This window comes from Chanodichthys erythropterus, chromosome 15, assembly GCF_024489055.1.
Source record: "Chanodichthys erythropterus isolate Z2021 chromosome 15, ASM2448905v1, whole genome shotgun sequence".
Lineage (NCBI taxonomy): Eukaryota > Metazoa > Chordata > Actinopteri > Cypriniformes > Xenocyprididae > Chanodichthys > Chanodichthys erythropterus.
Window position 1 is genome coordinate 20,142,489 of NC_090235.1, and position 17,506 is coordinate 20,159,994.

At 34.4% G+C, this 17,506-nt stretch overlaps 1 protein-coding gene across 1 annotated transcript in view; it reads right to left on the reverse strand.

Moving 5' to 3' along the window:
• Positions 1-17,506, reverse strand: part of tinagl1 (tubulointerstitial nephritis antigen-like 1) — a 37,556-nt gene that overhangs the window by 7,121 nt on the left and 12,929 nt on the right. The window contains exons 4-10 of the mRNA XM_067411427.1: positions 14,565-14,657; positions 14,339-14,453; positions 6,963-7,086; positions 6,686-6,836; positions 6,353-6,539; positions 3,274-3,319; positions 2,201-2,324 (exon numbers count right to left, since the gene is read on the reverse strand). Of these exons, the coding sequence (XP_067267528.1) occupies positions 2,201-2,324; positions 3,274-3,319; positions 6,353-6,539; positions 6,686-6,836; positions 6,963-7,086; positions 14,339-14,453; positions 14,565-14,657 (840 nt within the window). The remainder of the gene's footprint in view (positions 1-2,200; positions 2,325-3,273; positions 3,320-6,352; positions 6,540-6,685; positions 6,837-6,962; positions 7,087-14,338; positions 14,454-14,564; positions 14,658-17,506) is intronic.

A 17,506-nucleotide genomic window follows, 5' to 3' on the forward strand; every position in this document is an offset into this window, starting at 1 on the left:
GTGTGTTACGTATGAATGAGCAAAACCAGACAAAGGTATTGAGGGGCGTGTGTCTGGGGGTGGGACTGGAAAGCCAGTCATCCAGGTGTTTTGTCTACTAGTAACAAAAAACATGTCTGCAAGGCAGACAAGATGTCTCTCTAAAAGAGCTTGTTGTCTTAAATATTTTCAAAGTCTCTTCAGGGCAAGTCAGTTCAGGGCCATGATTGTGACAAATGTGGACACCAGATAGTTGGTTAACCAACATATCAATGGGGTTAGAAAAATCACACACATTTTTTTTTTTACATATATATATATATATATATATATATATATATATATATATATATATATATATATATATATATATATATATATATATATATATATAATTAACCCTTTGGTGCTCTTTGTGTGGCAGTGACAGATTTTTTTGTTTCGATGAAATAAATATACTATATTTTTGTTTGATAATGTTTTTTATTTAATATTTGGTATTTTAGTGGCTTTTATGGTGCTAAATTATACTTACGGTGTAGTTATAATCCATTTATTCACTAGACCTGAAAATCAAATTTCCAACTTGAACTGCCGTAAATCTTGAATGCTTCAGAGCACAGAATTAAGTTTGATAAGACGAAAGATGACACTTGGCAGATTATTGCTGACGTGAAAAAAGTTTAAAAAAATTATCTTAAAAAATGTTATGAAAAATGCACAAAAATACTACTTTCAATTTTTATACAAAATAATAATCAAAAACATGTTTTTCTCTAAAACTGCAAGAAAATCAAAGCCATAAATGTAAACAAGTTGTCTTCCAAATTTGAGCTTGATATCTCAAAAAATGAGCTTTTAGTAAGATTTTGTTTTGGCCGCAGTATGAAATTCATCTCCAATTCATTTCCAATGTCATTTTTGACTGCAAAGAACACAAGTGGGACCTTTTTTTTCAGGACCATTTAACCTTTTCGAATCATGTCCATGATTTTGTGTGTGTGTGTGTGTGTGTGTGTGTGTGTGTGTGTGTGTGTGTGTGTGTGTGTGTGTGTGTGTGTGTGTGTGTGTGTGTGTGTGTTCACATAGCAAGTGCCAAAACCTTTACCAAGTTTCATACCATTCTTATGAAATAAAACAATTCTAAAAAAACAAAATGTAAAATTTTTCTGTCAAAAATGACTGAAGAGCACCAGAGGGTTAAGGATGTTTTACTGGATATTATTTACTCCTGAGAAATTTTAACTCGCACCCAAAAACAAATCTTGCTCAGTGGAGCAGCAGAAATCAGACAAAAATGATAATGATAATATTATATTTATGTCTTTAGCTGAAATCATGCTAAAAAATATATTATTAAAGTTCCCCTGTAGTCAATAATTTTATCCCTTAAAACTCATCTTTAATGACCAAAAATACATATTTAAACTTTTTTTCTGTGAAGCTTTTTTTTTTAAAGCTTTAAAATAGCTTGAATGTAACTCTACACCCTTGCCTCATTAAATATACACGGATCTCTGAATATGATAATTAGCCCCGCCTCCAGTCACTCGCACAAGCTCAGACGATATCCACTCGGTCAACATACTGAGGTAAGCGCTGCACAGCGGTATCTCTTTTTACAACCTCGGACACAAAACGGTAATTAATATGATTAGCCTTTTGCTTGACTACATTATGAAACAGCTAATAATGTGTTGCTAATGTTTCACAAACCATGTTCACATTCACGAGTCGGACAGCTGCCTTCTAACAATCAGTATCCTTAGAAACGCTTTGAACAACTCAGAACATCAGTGGAGAAAGGCGTGTAGTTCATCATAACATCGTAATATGCATCATACACCCGCCATATTGCTAAATCTACCCGATTTTCCATATCAAAAGAAAAGTATATAGAGATGACCTTCTTTTGAGACTCCCTTGTGCGGTCAGTTAAGCCCGCCGGAACGTGATTGGTTACAAGGTAGTTTGTGAAGTCAGAAACAGCAGTGATTTCAAACGCAGGTTTGGTTTACTGCAGTTGTAAACAGTAAATACTCATCGATGGTGTTGACTTATGAATTTTCTTTCAATTGAACATCAGCAAGAAGCAACTGAAAGCAGTATCAGAAAATGATAAATGCTAAAAAAAATTACAAAAAATTTGATACACTGCCAAAAACTCATTCCTCTTGCTACCATCATTAGAGGTGAAAAGTTATGCAATTCTGGAACTTACCCTGTTATCCTGACAGAGTGCGTTGCGTGTTTGCGGTACTGTGACGGTTTGTGGTAATTGACATCTGTATGTCTGTAAATTCCACTCTTGTACACAAAGAAATCTTCGTGGACCTCCATGATGGCTAGAAAGGGAAAAACAAACATAACACACACCCGTTATGCATCTTTAAGTGCAGTTTCTAAAATACAATGCAAATTACCGTAGTACAGTCCTTCATACGTCATTGAATCAATATTTAAAACCTGATCCTTCATACTTATCACTCACAGTCATACTACAGGAAATGCTATGTTTGCTTTCAAAGCCCAGTTATATAATATCCCACAAGCTCACCCAAACATCTTGTTCCTTTGCAGATCAAAGTGAGATCAAAGTTGCCGCTACTAATTGTGTTGGATTTCAAATGAGCTGAGCTTCACATGGCATAATATGGGCCATCGCTTAAATTCACAGTGCCCGAGACAAAACTTTTATGGGTGGGTCCCTGCAGCAACCCTTTTGAGGACGGCCCTGGTGGCGTGTGAAGTGAAGACACTGCGTTATGGGAAATACCTGCACCCTCTTGCACTTAAGGTTTTCCAGATATTACTAGGAGATCCTCAGCAGTAAACAGAGCCTAATGAATACACACACTCCTGCACATAATGATCTTTTCATCTCCTGTTTCTCAGTATAAGCCAGAGGTTAGGCAGAATTTTTGCAAAGATTAGAAGCGAAATCTGGCGTAAATCCAGGGTTCCCTCCTGTCTTGAACAATACAACAGAACACTGGCACGGGATCATGGAATAGCTCTGAACAACACAAGAACACACAAACACACACCCTCATCATATTACCATAGGGGACTTTTCTCAAGAATTCACTGCATATATGATGAGTTTAGGCCTTTTGTCCAAAACAAATGCTCTGTGGGCGTCTACAACATCCATGGTGACTAATACGACATAGATCGATCGTTGTTGACTGCATTAAAAGTCATTAGGAATGTGATTTTTACTATTCTTATCCTCTGGCTCACACTTACTGCACAAGCACACACACAGACACACGCTTCTGGAGAAATCCATACCTTGCACGGGGCCATTATCCATAATCTCTTTCATAATCTCTTTCTCCTGTGAGTGAAGAAGCAGAATCAACATGTCAAGTGTTGTACTATATATACTGTACCAAGAAAAGGTGTATTTGACAGTTATGATGAGTTTTAAATAGCAGCAGTCTTAAAATGCTTAGGTAAAAACATCTTAATGCACATAAGAAACAGTCAGCCTTACATATATTATTACGATAAATTGTTTAATTGTTCCCCGCATTCCTTTGTCGCATCTGTAAACGATATACAATCTAAAACACGCCTGGAGACATGTATATATAACGCAGACTGTGTGTAAAGAGAGACAAATGGGGGGTAAGATATAGCTCAGAATTCAACCATGACATTACTAATGTAATGCCTCTCCAGACAGTTGTGAGTTATTCTTCCCTTTGGCTTTGAGTTGAAGGTTTTGATTGATGAGGAAATTGAGAGCAGAAATGCACACAAATGCTGGGTGTGAGGGAAAAACCAGTAAATCACTGATGCTTTAACTATGGTATCATGCAGGCAGAGTGAAATGTCAGAACATGTTGGATGTCATAAAACTTGTTTTACACTTAAAAGAAAATCAATTAAAGAGGACCTATTATGCTTTTTTACATATTCAGCTTTCTTTAGTGTGTAATGTTGCTGCTTGAGCGTGAAGCATTGCAAAGTTACAAAGCACAAAGGGAGTTAGACCACGTGTCCACCGAAGCATTTTTTAGCCAGCTGAAACGCTAGGCGCTCTGCTGAAAATGCCTAGCTGTAAGTGCTTGAGAACGCTTCAGCAGCGCAGCGTTTTTTTGGTTGTTTTAACCTGTTAACTGGATGAAATGTGAAAATGTCAAATTTAAAAATGTAATAATATTTTACAAAACAAGTTTTACTCTAAAACTACTAGTTGTGTTCCAAATTTCAGGTTGATATCTCAAAAAATGAGCTTTCAGTAAGATTTTGTTTAGGCGCAGTACCACACTTTTTCACTAGATGACAACCAAGCTTCATTGGTGACCATATAAGGGCGCCTCCATTTCCATATATGGTTTGAGTGATCTGAACCATATATTTCCATTATTTTCATACAATTTATGAAGTAGACATCCTATATAGAAGTAGTGTGGGAAGTTTGGCAGAATTTCATATGAATTCAACCACTAATAAACATAAAAACAACATGTATGTGAGTTACAGGTCGCCGCCACAATCATAAATGTTTTTTTTTTTTTTTTCTATTAAAATCATTTTCAGACCTTTTTTTCCCTTCTTTTGAACTCTTGGCATGAAATCAAACATGTTTCAACATCTTTAATGATTTTTCATGTTCATTGTTATTTCAAAATAAATGTCTGAACATGCCTTATGAGTATCAAAATATGCTTGTTGCAAATTGATAAATTACTGCTCCTCTGTAATTTATTTAGAAATTCACCAAATATGAAAACTAGAGATTTGAAGCTTTCAAATGATATATAGTTTTTCAAGATTAGTTTAGGTTTAGTATAGCATATTACTATTTTAAATATGTAATGGCTGTGGGCCAGTGACAGTGTACAAGCAGAATGTGGCGGTTGGTCTGTGTTGTATTTGTCCCGCCCCTCCTCCACTGTGATTGGATAGCTGGGTAAAAAGTGACAGTGATGAGCACTGCGTTCAACAGGTAAAAAATGCAGAGCGCTCAGCGCTTCAGTGTGAAATAGACGCTCAGCACCACGTTATGCTCCTGCATTTTAAAAATGTGGCGCTCCCATTGAAAACAATTGGAAAAATGCACTAGCTGCTGGGAAAAACACTTTGGTGGACAAAAGACCTTATTCTCTATATCAGTGTCAATGTTTCTGAACTTCCTGAAACGCCTCTATTGTAGTCTTTGAGTTTTCTTCCGGGAACAAACACGTCACAATATTCCTTATTTAAATATTTCCCGGCCAAGGCATATGCAAAATAAAGGGGTGGGGCCTGTTGAGTTAGTAGTGTGTTGAAACTCGCAGTTATGGTAAAGGGCGGGATATTTCCCAAACATGCTCAAAGCGGTTGACCAATCACAACACACTGGTCCAACTGACCAATCAGAGCACATTGTGCTTTTCCAAAGGAGGGGCTTCATAGAGTCAGGAACTAAACAGAGCGTTACTGACAGACTGGGAAGAGAGGAGCTGAACAATAGAGTGCCCCAGGGATGACGTGTTTTTGTAGGCCAACCCGGAAGTTAGCGGCGCACGGGTTCCCTTGATCGAAAGCCTATGCATTTTTCCCATAGACTTTTGGAAAATCGCAGAAAATAAGCTCTGTGTTTAACAAAGGATTATGACACTTACAGGTTTTGTCTATCAAGATAATCTTTACAAGTTAACACAACATTTATAGATTTTGAAGCCTAAATAAAGTCGTCAGATATAAAAGGCTAACAGTAGGCTATAAACGGACTACAGCACACCATGGTCGCGGATCAACGTCGTCACCACCAAGCGTCCTCAAACTTTATTTAGAAAACAACTTTATTTAAAAACATGCTCGATGATTATGATCTGTGCTGTTGTTAATACTTTTCCACTTTTCCATGAGAAATGCTGTCCAAATGTCCTGTTTGTCATGATGACGTCTAAAGTCCCCACCAAAGGAATAGTCCCTTTTAGCAATTTGTTAGCAACCGCCGTTTTTAAGACACAATAAAGGTTTAAAAAATATCACAAGTGGGTTATAACTGGTGTGTTTTATGTCATAGATCAAAACATGAAAATATTTAGAGGCTTTGTTAACCACAGACCTTATTTCAGGCGATTTAGCAAAAACCCATTCAAAAAACACATTGACTTCGGGGCGATGGAACCGGAAGTCCTAAAATGCGAACTCGCTTCCGGGTATTGCCTACAAAAACACATCATCCCTGAGGTACTCTATGTCAAATATGTGAAAAATAATGTTTAGGTTTTCATACTTGAATATTAAAAAAACATTCTAGTAGAGCCCAAAAACAAAATCAAGACTTTAAAAAAAGGGAATAATAGGTCCTCTTTAAAAAAAATAATGATAACACAGAATGCACAGATTTTCCAGGGGTCAGTTGACTTACATTGGAGGACAGTCTGTATGGTGGGGTTGACTGATAGACGTCATTGTGGTAGCTGTGGCTGTTGGGACAGTGCGCTGTGGCCTGCCTCTTTCCCCGGCCCACCGCTCGAGTTTGCATCATACAGCGAGCCACTTCAGCAGGGGTTTCCTGGGGCGCAGAGAAGGGATAACACTCCTCTGTCACTACCCTGACAGAAAAAGATAGAGACAGATACTTAAACCATAAAGATTGTCTGGCATCAAATTATAATTAGGCACACATTCACTTTCAGACACATTCATCAAATAACATTGATCAATTGACTGAAACAGAAATCTTTTGTGTGTGAATTACCCTCTTCGTCTTAGGTACCACCAGGCCCCATCGATACGCCCACCGGCACAGCCATCCTGATGACGTGTGTCACAGGAAATCAGATTCTGAGGTGAGAGCTGAGGGGTCATGTGACCCATTGACTGAATAGAGATCCGGTCTGATGCAACAGCTAGGAGTGAATCACAGGGTTTCCGTATGAACGACAGGACAGAAGAACTTCATTGGCGGTATTATATAACATACACACAATACTGTATTCTGCAGCGTTCTTCTGCTGTTGTTTTCTCTGACTCACCTGCAGTTGAGAAAGCCCAGGATGCATTGCAGTTCCCTTGATCCAGTGGCTCATGGATTTTCCCTGGCCACTTGTCTACTGCATTGAAGTAACTTGGCAGATTATTGTTTCCATTCATATTCATCTGTAGAACATAAAGCACGAAGTGTCTTTTTGTGACTTAATGGTAATATTTGGCATAGAAGACATGAATAACACAAAATAAAGATTTCCATAAATGCATCCATGGTGTGATTATGAGTGATTTTGGTGGCATAATATAATTATTTCCATATGTATTCTCTTTCAGAGGGCCAGTGGATGGATAAGAGGCAGTCTCGGTCTTCAAAGTCCAAGGTTTGCAGGAGCAAAACACTGCACTAGACTTAGTATGGTTATATAATTATGGTTTGTTAATTTTTGTGGGCTTTCTTCTCTGTTCCGTCAATAATAAAAAAAAGTCAAAGTAAACATCGAAAATAATACAAAGGTTCATTTTATACCCGTCATAGGTGATTCAATAACACATGGTCAGCTGGCACACATTACCATTTACATATGGTATTTCAAAAACCGTAATATTGTGAAATATTGTTACAATTTAAAGAATGACTGTTTTCTACAGAAAAGGATTAGGGCCAAGCAATAATAAAAAAATAAAACTATCTTAAATTAAAGTTGTTAAATTTCGAGAAAAAAGTCGAAATAAAATGTTGAGAATAAAGTCATTAAATTACGAGAAAAAAGTCGAAATAAAATGTTGAGAATAAAGTCATTAAATTACGAGAAAAAAGTCGAAATAAAATGTTGAGAATAAAGTCATTAAATTACGAGAAAAAAGTCGAAATAAAATGTTGAGAATAAAGTCATTAAATTACGAGAAAAAAGTCGAAATAAAATGTTGAGAATAAAGTCATTAAATTACGAGAAAAAAGTCGAAATAAAATGTTGAGAATAAAGTCATTAAATTACGAGAAAAAAGTCAAGATAAAATGTTGAGAATAAAGTCATTAAATTACGAGAAAAAAGTCAAGATAAAATGTTGAGAATAAAGTCATTAAATTACGAGAAAAAAGTCAAGATAAAATGTTGAGAATAAAGTCATTAAATTACGAGAAAAAAGTCAAGATAAAATGTTGAGAATAAAGTCATTAAATTGCGAGAAAAAAGTCAAGATAAAATGTTGAGAATAAAGTAATTAAATTACGAGAAAAAAGTCGAAATAAAATGTTGAGAATAAAGTCATTAAATTACGAGAAAAAAGTCAAGATAAAATGTTGAGAATAAAGTCATTAAATTACGAGAAAAAAGTCAAGATAAAATGTTGAGAATAAAGTCATTAAATTACGAGAAAAAAGTCAAGATAAAATGTTGAGAATAAAGTCATTAAATTACGAGAAAAAAGTCAAGATAAAATGTTGAGAATAAAGTCATTAAATTACGAGAAAAAAGTCAGATAAAATGTTGATAATAAAGTCATTAAATTACGAGAAAAAAGTCGAAATAAAATGTTGAGAATAAAGTCATTAAATTACGAGAAAAAAGTCAAGATAAAATGTTGAGAATAAAGTCATTAAATTACGAGAAAAAAGTCAAGATAAAATGTTGAGAATAAAGTCATTAAATTACGAGAAAAAAGTCAAGATAAAATGTTGAGAATAAAGTCATTAAATTACGAGAAAAAAGTCAAGATAAAATGTTGAGAATAAAGTCATTAAATTACGAGAAAAAAGTCAAGATAAAATGTTGAGAATAAAGTCATTAAATTACGAGAAAAAAGTCAAGATAAAATGTTGAGAATAAAGTCATTAAATTACGAGAAAAAAGTCAGATAAAATGTTGAGAATAAAGTCATTAAATTACGAGAAAAAAGTCAAGATAAAATGTTGAGAATAAAGTCATTAAATTACGAGAAAAAAGTCAAGATAAAATGTTGAGAATAAAGTCATTAAATTACGAGAAAAAAGTCAAGATAAAATGTTGAGAATAAAGTCATTAAATTACGAGAAAAAAGTCAGATAAAATGTTGAGAATAAAGTCATTAAATTACGAGAAAAAAGTCAAGATAAAATGTTGAGAATAAAGTCATTAAATTACGAGAAAAAAGTCAAGATAAAATGTTGAGAATAAAGTCATTAAATTACGAGAAAAAAGTCAAGATAAAATGTTGAGAATAAAGTCATTAAATTACGAGAAAAAAGTCAGATAAAATGTTGAGAATAAAGTCATTAAATTACGAGAAAAAAGTCAAGATAAAATGTTGAGAATAAAGTCATTAAATTACGAGAAAAAAGTCAAGATAAAATGTTGAGAATAAAGTCATTAAATTACGAGAAAAAAGTCAGATAAAATGTTGATAATAAAGTAATTAAATTACGAGAAAAAAGTCGAAATAAAATGTTGAGAATAAAGTCATTAAATTACGAGAAAAAAGTCAAGATAAAATGTTGAGAATAAAGTCATTAAATTACGAGAAAAAAGTCAAGATAAAATGTTGAGAATAAAGTCATTAAATTACGAGAAAAAAGTCAGATAAAATGTTGAGAATAAAGTCATTAAATTACGAGAAAAAAGTCAGATAAAATGTTGAGAATAAAGTCATTAAATTACGAGAAAAAAGTCAAGATAAAATGTTGAGAATAAAGTCATTAAATTACGAGAAAAAAGTCAGATAAAATGTTGAGAATAAAGTCATTAAATTACGAGAAAAAAGTCGAAATAAAATGTTGAGAATAAAGTCATTAAATTACGAGAAAAAAGTCAAGATAAAATGTTGAGAATAAAGTCATTAAATTACGAGAAAAAAGTCGAAATAAAATGTTGAGAATAAAGTCATTAAATTACGAGAAAAAAGTCAGATAAAATGTTGAGAATAAAGTCATTAAATTACGAGAAAAAAGTCAAGATAAAATGTTGAGAATAAAGTCATTAAATTACGAGAAAAAAGTCAAGATAAAATGTTGAGAATAAAGTCATTAAATTACGAGAAAAAAGTCAAGATAAAATGTTGAGAATAAAGACATTAAATTACGAGAAAAAGTCATTAAATTATGAGAATTTGACATTTTTCTCATAATTTAACGAATTTGTTCTCGTAATTTAATTACTTTATTCTCAACATTTTATCACAACTTTTTTAATCAAAATTTAATGAGTTTTTTCTTGTAATTTAACGAGTTTATTCTCGGCTTTTTTCTCGAAATGTAATGACATTTTTCTCATAATTTAATTAATTTGTTCTCGTAATTTAACAACTTTTTTCTCGTAATTTAACGAGTTTATTCTCAACATTTTATATCGACTTTTTAATCAAAATTTAACGAGTTTTTTCTTGTAATTTAATGAGTTTATTCTCAACTTTTTTCTCGAAATTTAACGACATTTTTCTCATAATTTAACAAATTTGTTCTCATAATTTAACATTTTTTTTCTCGTAATTTAATGACTTTGTTCTCAACATTTTATTTCGACTTTTTTCTCGAAATTTAACAAGTTTTTCCTCATAATTTAACGAGTTTATTTATAAATTATTGCTTGGCTCTAATCCTCTTCCGTAGTTTTCCATTTTAATATATTTTAAAAATTCATTTATTCCTGATGTCAAAGCTGGATTTTCAGCATCATTACTCCAGTCTTCAGCATCACATGATCCTTCAGAAATCATTCTGATATGCTGATTTGCTGATATGCTGCTCAAGAAACACTTCTTATTATTATCAATGTTAAAAACAGTTGTTGTGGAAACTGTAATACATTTTTTTCAGGATTCTTTAATGAATAGAAAGTTCATTTATTTGAAATAGAAATCTTTTGACATTTTAAATGCTTTTACTGATGATTTTGGTCAATGTAGTGCATCTTTGCTGAATAAAAGTATTAAAAATCTTACTGACACCAAACGTTTGAACATGCCCCTCAATACATCTCTTGGGACCACTTATGTTCACATTTCATCAAAGGGAGGGTCTCTGAATTTACAACTTTATGCATTCATTACATCTAGTGTATTGATGTTGATCAAGTACAAAAAAAGCAGAGAAAAGTCACTATTCCTCCCAAATGTATTGGACCCTGTTTACACCTGTATCGAACTGATCGACCTGACCAAAACTGATGTTAATACCAGGTGGGAATAATTAACCCTTAACTTTAATAACATGTAATGCAGATACTTGTCTTACATCTCCCAAATCTATAAGACCCCAGACTTCATGTCATATTTTACATCCCAAAGTTTCATAAGTCCTGAATGGGGAATGTGTTAGCTCTTTCTCCTGCCTCTCCCTCTTTGGTAATGCACAGCTGCTTGTTGCTGTCCTCCTACATTCCAGCCTGTTATATCGTCATGATTCTCCCTGACATCTACCAGATATGATCCTGTGGAATGCAGGTGCTTGTCAAGTGACCACCGCTGCAGTGGTGAATTGCCCCTGAAGAGCCACGGCTCGCAGCAACACTTGACCCGATGGGGGACGTGAGCAGAGTACAGAGTAAAGACAATGAGAAAGTGAAGAATGTGTGAGTGTGTGCAGCACTCAGCCCACTCATTAGTGTCTGTGCAGAGTGGGTTTTAGGCAGATAGAGGCTTTTTAAATGGCCCAGGCTCGACTCTACAGAGACAGGTGAAGACGTGTTGGAGGATGTGGACCGGAGAGGAAGATATGGGTATGGGCCCCTATCTAGTGAGGATCCTAAAAAGATTGCACCCACTAACAGCATCAAACCATTACCAGCATTCTCTAAGGCTGTGTGTCCATCAAAGAGTTTTTCATTTTAAGTCAGCCATATAGTAATTTTTAAACATTGCTTGGGTTAAATAAAACTACCCAGCACATTGGGCAAACATTTAACCCAATCACTGGGTTTGGCAATTTTCAACCCAACTTTTTTTTTTTTTGTTCGTTTTTTTTTTTGGGTTGTCTTGTCTTGTTGTTAAAGTAGCGCATATATACATACACTACCGCTCAAAAGTTTAGGATCGGTAAGATTTTTAATGTTTTTAAAAGAAGTTTCATCTGCTCACCAAGGCTTAATTTATTTAATTAAAAATACAGTAAAAACAGTAATATTGTGAAAAATTATTACAATTTAAAATAACTGTTTTCTATTTGAATATATTTCACAAAGTAATTTATTCCTGTGATGCAAAGCTGAATTTTCAGCATCATTAATCCAGTCTTCAGTGTCACATGATCCTTCAGAAATCATTCTAATATGCTGATTTGCTGCTCAAGAAATATTTGTTATTATTATCAATGTTGAAAACAGTTGTGTACTTTTTTTTTTCAGGATTCCTTGATGAATAGAAAGTTCAAAAGAACAGCATTTATCTGAAAAACAAAGCTTCTGTAGCATTATACACTACCGTTCAAAAGTTTGGGGTCAGTAAGAATTTTTATTTTTATTTTTTTTTAAAGAAATTAAAGAAATTAATACTTTTATTCAGCGAGGATGCATTAAATCAATCTAAAGTGGCAGTAAAGACATTTATAATGTTACAAAAGATTAGATTTCAGATAAACACTGTTCCTTTGAACTTTCTATTCATCAAATAATCCTGAAAAAAAAATATTGTACACAAATATTTTGTACAATTGTACACATTAAATGTTTCTTGAGCAGCAAATTGATATATTAGAATGATTTCTGAAGGATCATGTGATACTGAAGACTGGATTAATGATGCTGAAAATTCAGCTTTGATCACAGGAATAAATTACATTTTAAAATATTTTCAAATAGAAAACAGTTATTTTAAATTGTAATAATATTTCACAATATTACTGTTTTTACTGTATTTTTAATTAAGTAAATGCACCCTTGGTGAGCAGACGAAACTTCTTTTAAAAACATTAAAAATCTTACGATCCCAAACTTTTGAGCGGTAGTGTATATGAATGATAATTTGAAGCATATTGTATGTTTTATACACAGTGAAAATAGCCTGTATTTGACCGAAATTCCAGAAATGTCAGCAAGCTGACTAGATAGATAGATAGTGCCTTGAATGTTTATATGGTTGTCAATGAATGGGACATTAATGATCTTTTTGGCTTTAATAAGATTTTCCCAATAAATAGGCAAAAATAAACCTGGCGTCCTTCATGATTCCTGTTCTTTCCGACAACAAAGCACTTGAATGCGACGTAATCACAACTTTCCGATAGCACATGAAGGCAACATAAATACTGTACGTGGCGCTCCCATTAAAAACAACTGAAAAAAAAAAAATGGTGATCTTAGGAAAAAAAGTGGACACAAGGCAATTGTAATATGAACTCTCATGTAATGTGTTGGTGTGGATCATGGGCAGCTTTCTGCAGAGAGACACTGAAAGCCTCAGTGAGCCACATCAAATAGTACAAGTCCAGACGGACACATCCAGGATGAACTCACTGTACCTTACTGCACTTATCAAGATCAAACAACAGTCTGATTTCCGAATTATTCTCTTATTCTTGCTTTGATGATTCCTAACGGCATACTGCATACACTGAACACAGTTGCACAGAGCGTGAGAACGGATAATCAGAGAGCCGTCTATGGGCATAAACATGAGATGAATAAAGAGATTATCTACAAACTTGACTCTGACTGGTAAGTCACGGCATTCTGGGATAGCTTCATTTCTCTTGTAGCACTCCGTTCTCAATTTCAATGTTTTATGTTCATTTATTTATTTAGTGAGTTTTTATTTATTTATCAATTTCTTATCAGCATTTTCTTTTGTATAAAATAATGAGAGAACACATCATGAAGTTTAAATTTTCTTATCTATCTAATTAAGTAAGATATAAAAACATATGGTTTCCACAAAAATATTAAGCAGCTGTTTTCAACATTGATAATAATAATAAATGCTTCTTAAGCAGCAGATCAGCATATCAGAATGATTTCTGAAGGATCATGTGACACTGAAGACTGGAGTAATGATGCTGAAAATTCAGCTTTGCATCATTAAAACGTAGTAAAATAGAAAACTGTTCTTTTAAACTGTAATAATATTTCACAGTATTATTGTTTTTACTGTATTTTTGATCAAATAAATTACTTCTTTCAAAAAAATCTTACTGTCCCAAACTTTTGAACAGTGTAAACCTCACAATATTTCAGTATATTTGTGTATATATATATATATATAAAAAAAAAAAAAACTAATTCAAGATATAATCTCCAAAATCGAGTAAATGTATCTTGTTTTAAGAATGTGTAGGTTTTTTTAAGTGGAAAATAAGACCAGGTGAACCCTTTCAGGATAACACATGACGTTTTCGCTTCACATCTGGGTCCTGCAATACTGATCACCTGACTATACATTAACCCTTTACTGAACTCTCATTCACATACCATTTGCACTAATAGAAGATTTATACTGACCGGCTGCAGATGACTCTTACCTGGATCTCATTCATGTTCATAATAGTCCGTGAGGGGCGTTTTGTGCCCAGACGATACCGCAGACCCTCGTCCAGGGTCATACCCCAGAACTGACTGTAGTTTGATGCCCTCCAACTGGAGACATAAAGAGAGAGAGAGTGAGTAGGAGAGAGGAATACTGTATTCGTGCACTAGTTTTATAATAACACATGTAATAGCACACTAGAAGGGATTCCTGATACTCACCCATAGCTTCTTCTGTTGATTTCTTGGATCATGTCATTTTCTATCAGACAGGCATGATCCTCACATTCCCAGCGGCCATTTTGACCACATGTACTGCGGAAGACGAATAAAAACTCTTAGTGAACGGAGGTGTAAACTTTCCAATTTTCTATACAAATAGGGTACATAATAAGGCCATTTTTACCAAATAGTCAGTGACAGGAAGTGATCTTCATAAAAATAAATATTACATGAGGTTTACCATTTTAAGAGTCAAATTTGAATTAGTGTGACATAGCAATCATATAAAAGCACCGATAGGAGTGGAAAGTTATGCAGCTGATCAGCTGACAATGTGTAAATAACGGGGCAAATACCAGTAAATTAACTTCCGCAAACCTTAGTAAATCATGCGTGATTGATTTAAATACTCTCCTCTCATAAATCTTGTGTCTGAAACTCCTACAAATGCATATGCAGCAAGATCAGCTGCAAAAATAACTGTCTAAGCCTTTTCATCACTAATTCTTCAATGCGTGTCTTTAGTAAATCCTGACAGTAGTTATTTAATGCCAAACAGTTAGTAAATCTGGCCCTTAATATTTTAATAATACTCTTTAACATGGCTTGAAATCCTGATCTGTAAACTTTATTCAATAGATAATGTCAAAAATATGTTGTATGAGTTTATTTATTATGGTCACCATTTTAATTATGGGATGCAAACATTTTATGTGTTTAAGGCCCTGTTTATAGGCAGTATTAACCCTTAAATGCATACCTTGGGTCTTTAGTGACCCGGGACATCATTCACTACCCTCCTCCTCATTAATTTTTTTAAGTTAGACATCAACATGATCTTTTTGAAAAATTGTAGGGCTGTGTATGAGTGTAGGTATATTTTTTTCTTCACAACAATCTTAGATGATGGAATAAGTGCAATTCACCTTTATTCCACAAGGTGGCAATGTCTTATACACAATGCTGAAGTGACTACTCATTCAGACAGAAAAACAAATAATAAGAAAAACATGAAATGGCTCAGCGATTTACTGCAGAACAAGTACTGAACGCAATCAAATATGACTGTAACTGTTACTGAATGGATCTGGTGAAGCTGTTAGCGATCGAAATATTGATTTTGAAGATGTTGAAAATTATATAGTTTTGAGAATACGTTTGAGATCGCGAATGGGCTCATATTCGTGACCTCAAATATAAAACTAGCCTATTATTTGCTTAATTTACTGGGAAATGAGCTCTGACGAGGACAGTGATGATGGCATAAAACATCTGCTCAAACGGAGCCCTTTCAAGCTCCAAAAGGTAACAAAATATGTTTTATTTTATTCTTCTGTAATTGTTACTCTAATATCAGACGAATTTTATATTATCGCGACAGGTAGAGATCCTTCCATGATAGATATAAATCCGGGTCGATAAAGACCCGAATATGTAAGAATGATTGATGAAACAGTCATGCTTTTAAGGGTTAAGAAGTGTTTTGGTCAATTGGATCACAGGACGACACTAAATACAGGTGTAAACGGGGTCTAAAATGTGTTGAGCTTGTCCACTTTCGATCACTCCCAAAAGTAGTTGAAAACGCATTCAACCGGATTGCTTTCATAGTGTAAACGCTCATGTGGTCGAATGCATTCAGACAGCCAATAAACACCGCCTACTGACCTAACGCATAAACTTATGGGAAGCGCACTAGCCAGACGGGATTTAAACTTTGTCAGCTGAAGACCAAAATTTGGTTTGAAGACTAAAAATGTACCAAGCACAATGTTCTCTCACAATTCCTGATTTCTAACACACACTCACAGCGTTTGGCTGGTCTTGCGGCTGTCAGAGCAGAAATGAAAGCTGATGCTCTACGTATGTTTTTAAGTCATCTCCGGTGGTGTTCGTATGTAAATTGTGCAAGCTTATTTTGTCCATTAGATTGAAAGATCTGAAAAAGCCCATATATTTAAAAGAGACAGATTAAAACACCAGGTGTAAATGGGAATGTGTCTCCCTCATCTACTTGTGAAGCTTAAGATCGACCAAAACACATCTTAATACCAGGTGTAAACAGAGCCAAAAATTGTTTTAAACATTTAATGCTGGTTAATTTTATGATGAGTCATGGGACCGGAAAGTGTCAATCCCTGACTTTAAAACACCTTATTATTCCTTCCATTGACAGTGCAGTTTCTGAGGACTTGTAGATTAACTTTTAGAATAATAAACAACATGGTATGTTTATCTAAGTGTTTTAAAACAGAGAAAGGAAATGTAGACAGATGTCAGACCCAACTATAGAGAGAAACAATGAACTTGTTCAGACATATTCTACATTTGAGACACAAAACAAGAGGAATGAAATGAGTGAGAGAGAGAGTGAGAGAGGCCTGTGAGCCTTTTAAGGCTGCAGCTCTTGAAGAAATATCCATTTTTAGTCCGTCTGAGCGAGGGGAGGAGGTTCAGGAGGCCTGACGTACTGTATGAGAGGAACATGAATTAAAAGAGGAAGAGCAGAGGCGCACTGTTGCCGAGACTTCACTAGAGAGCAGCGGGATGAGTCACGAGGAGGAGACTAGAATTAAAGTGCCCCTATTATGCTTTTTTGGATATTACCTTCCATGTAGAGTGTGATATAGCCATTTTGTGAATGTAAAAGGTCTGCAAAGTTGCAAAAAACAAAGTCACTGTAAAACCGACGCCATCTTTACTGTTCATATCACTGTGATTCAAGTGCTGAGGTAGAGCTGAAATTCAGATATGGTAATGGGCGTTTGGTTTTCGACACATGCTGTAAGAGGCAGACCAATCACAACAGACCTGACCAATCAGAGCAGAGGAAGCTCTCAGAAAGGCGGGGTTTAGAAAGACCGAATTCTTTATTGAATCGTTTCAGACACTGTGAGAAAAAGCTGATGCTGCAATGTACATTATGAGAAAATTAAAGTGTT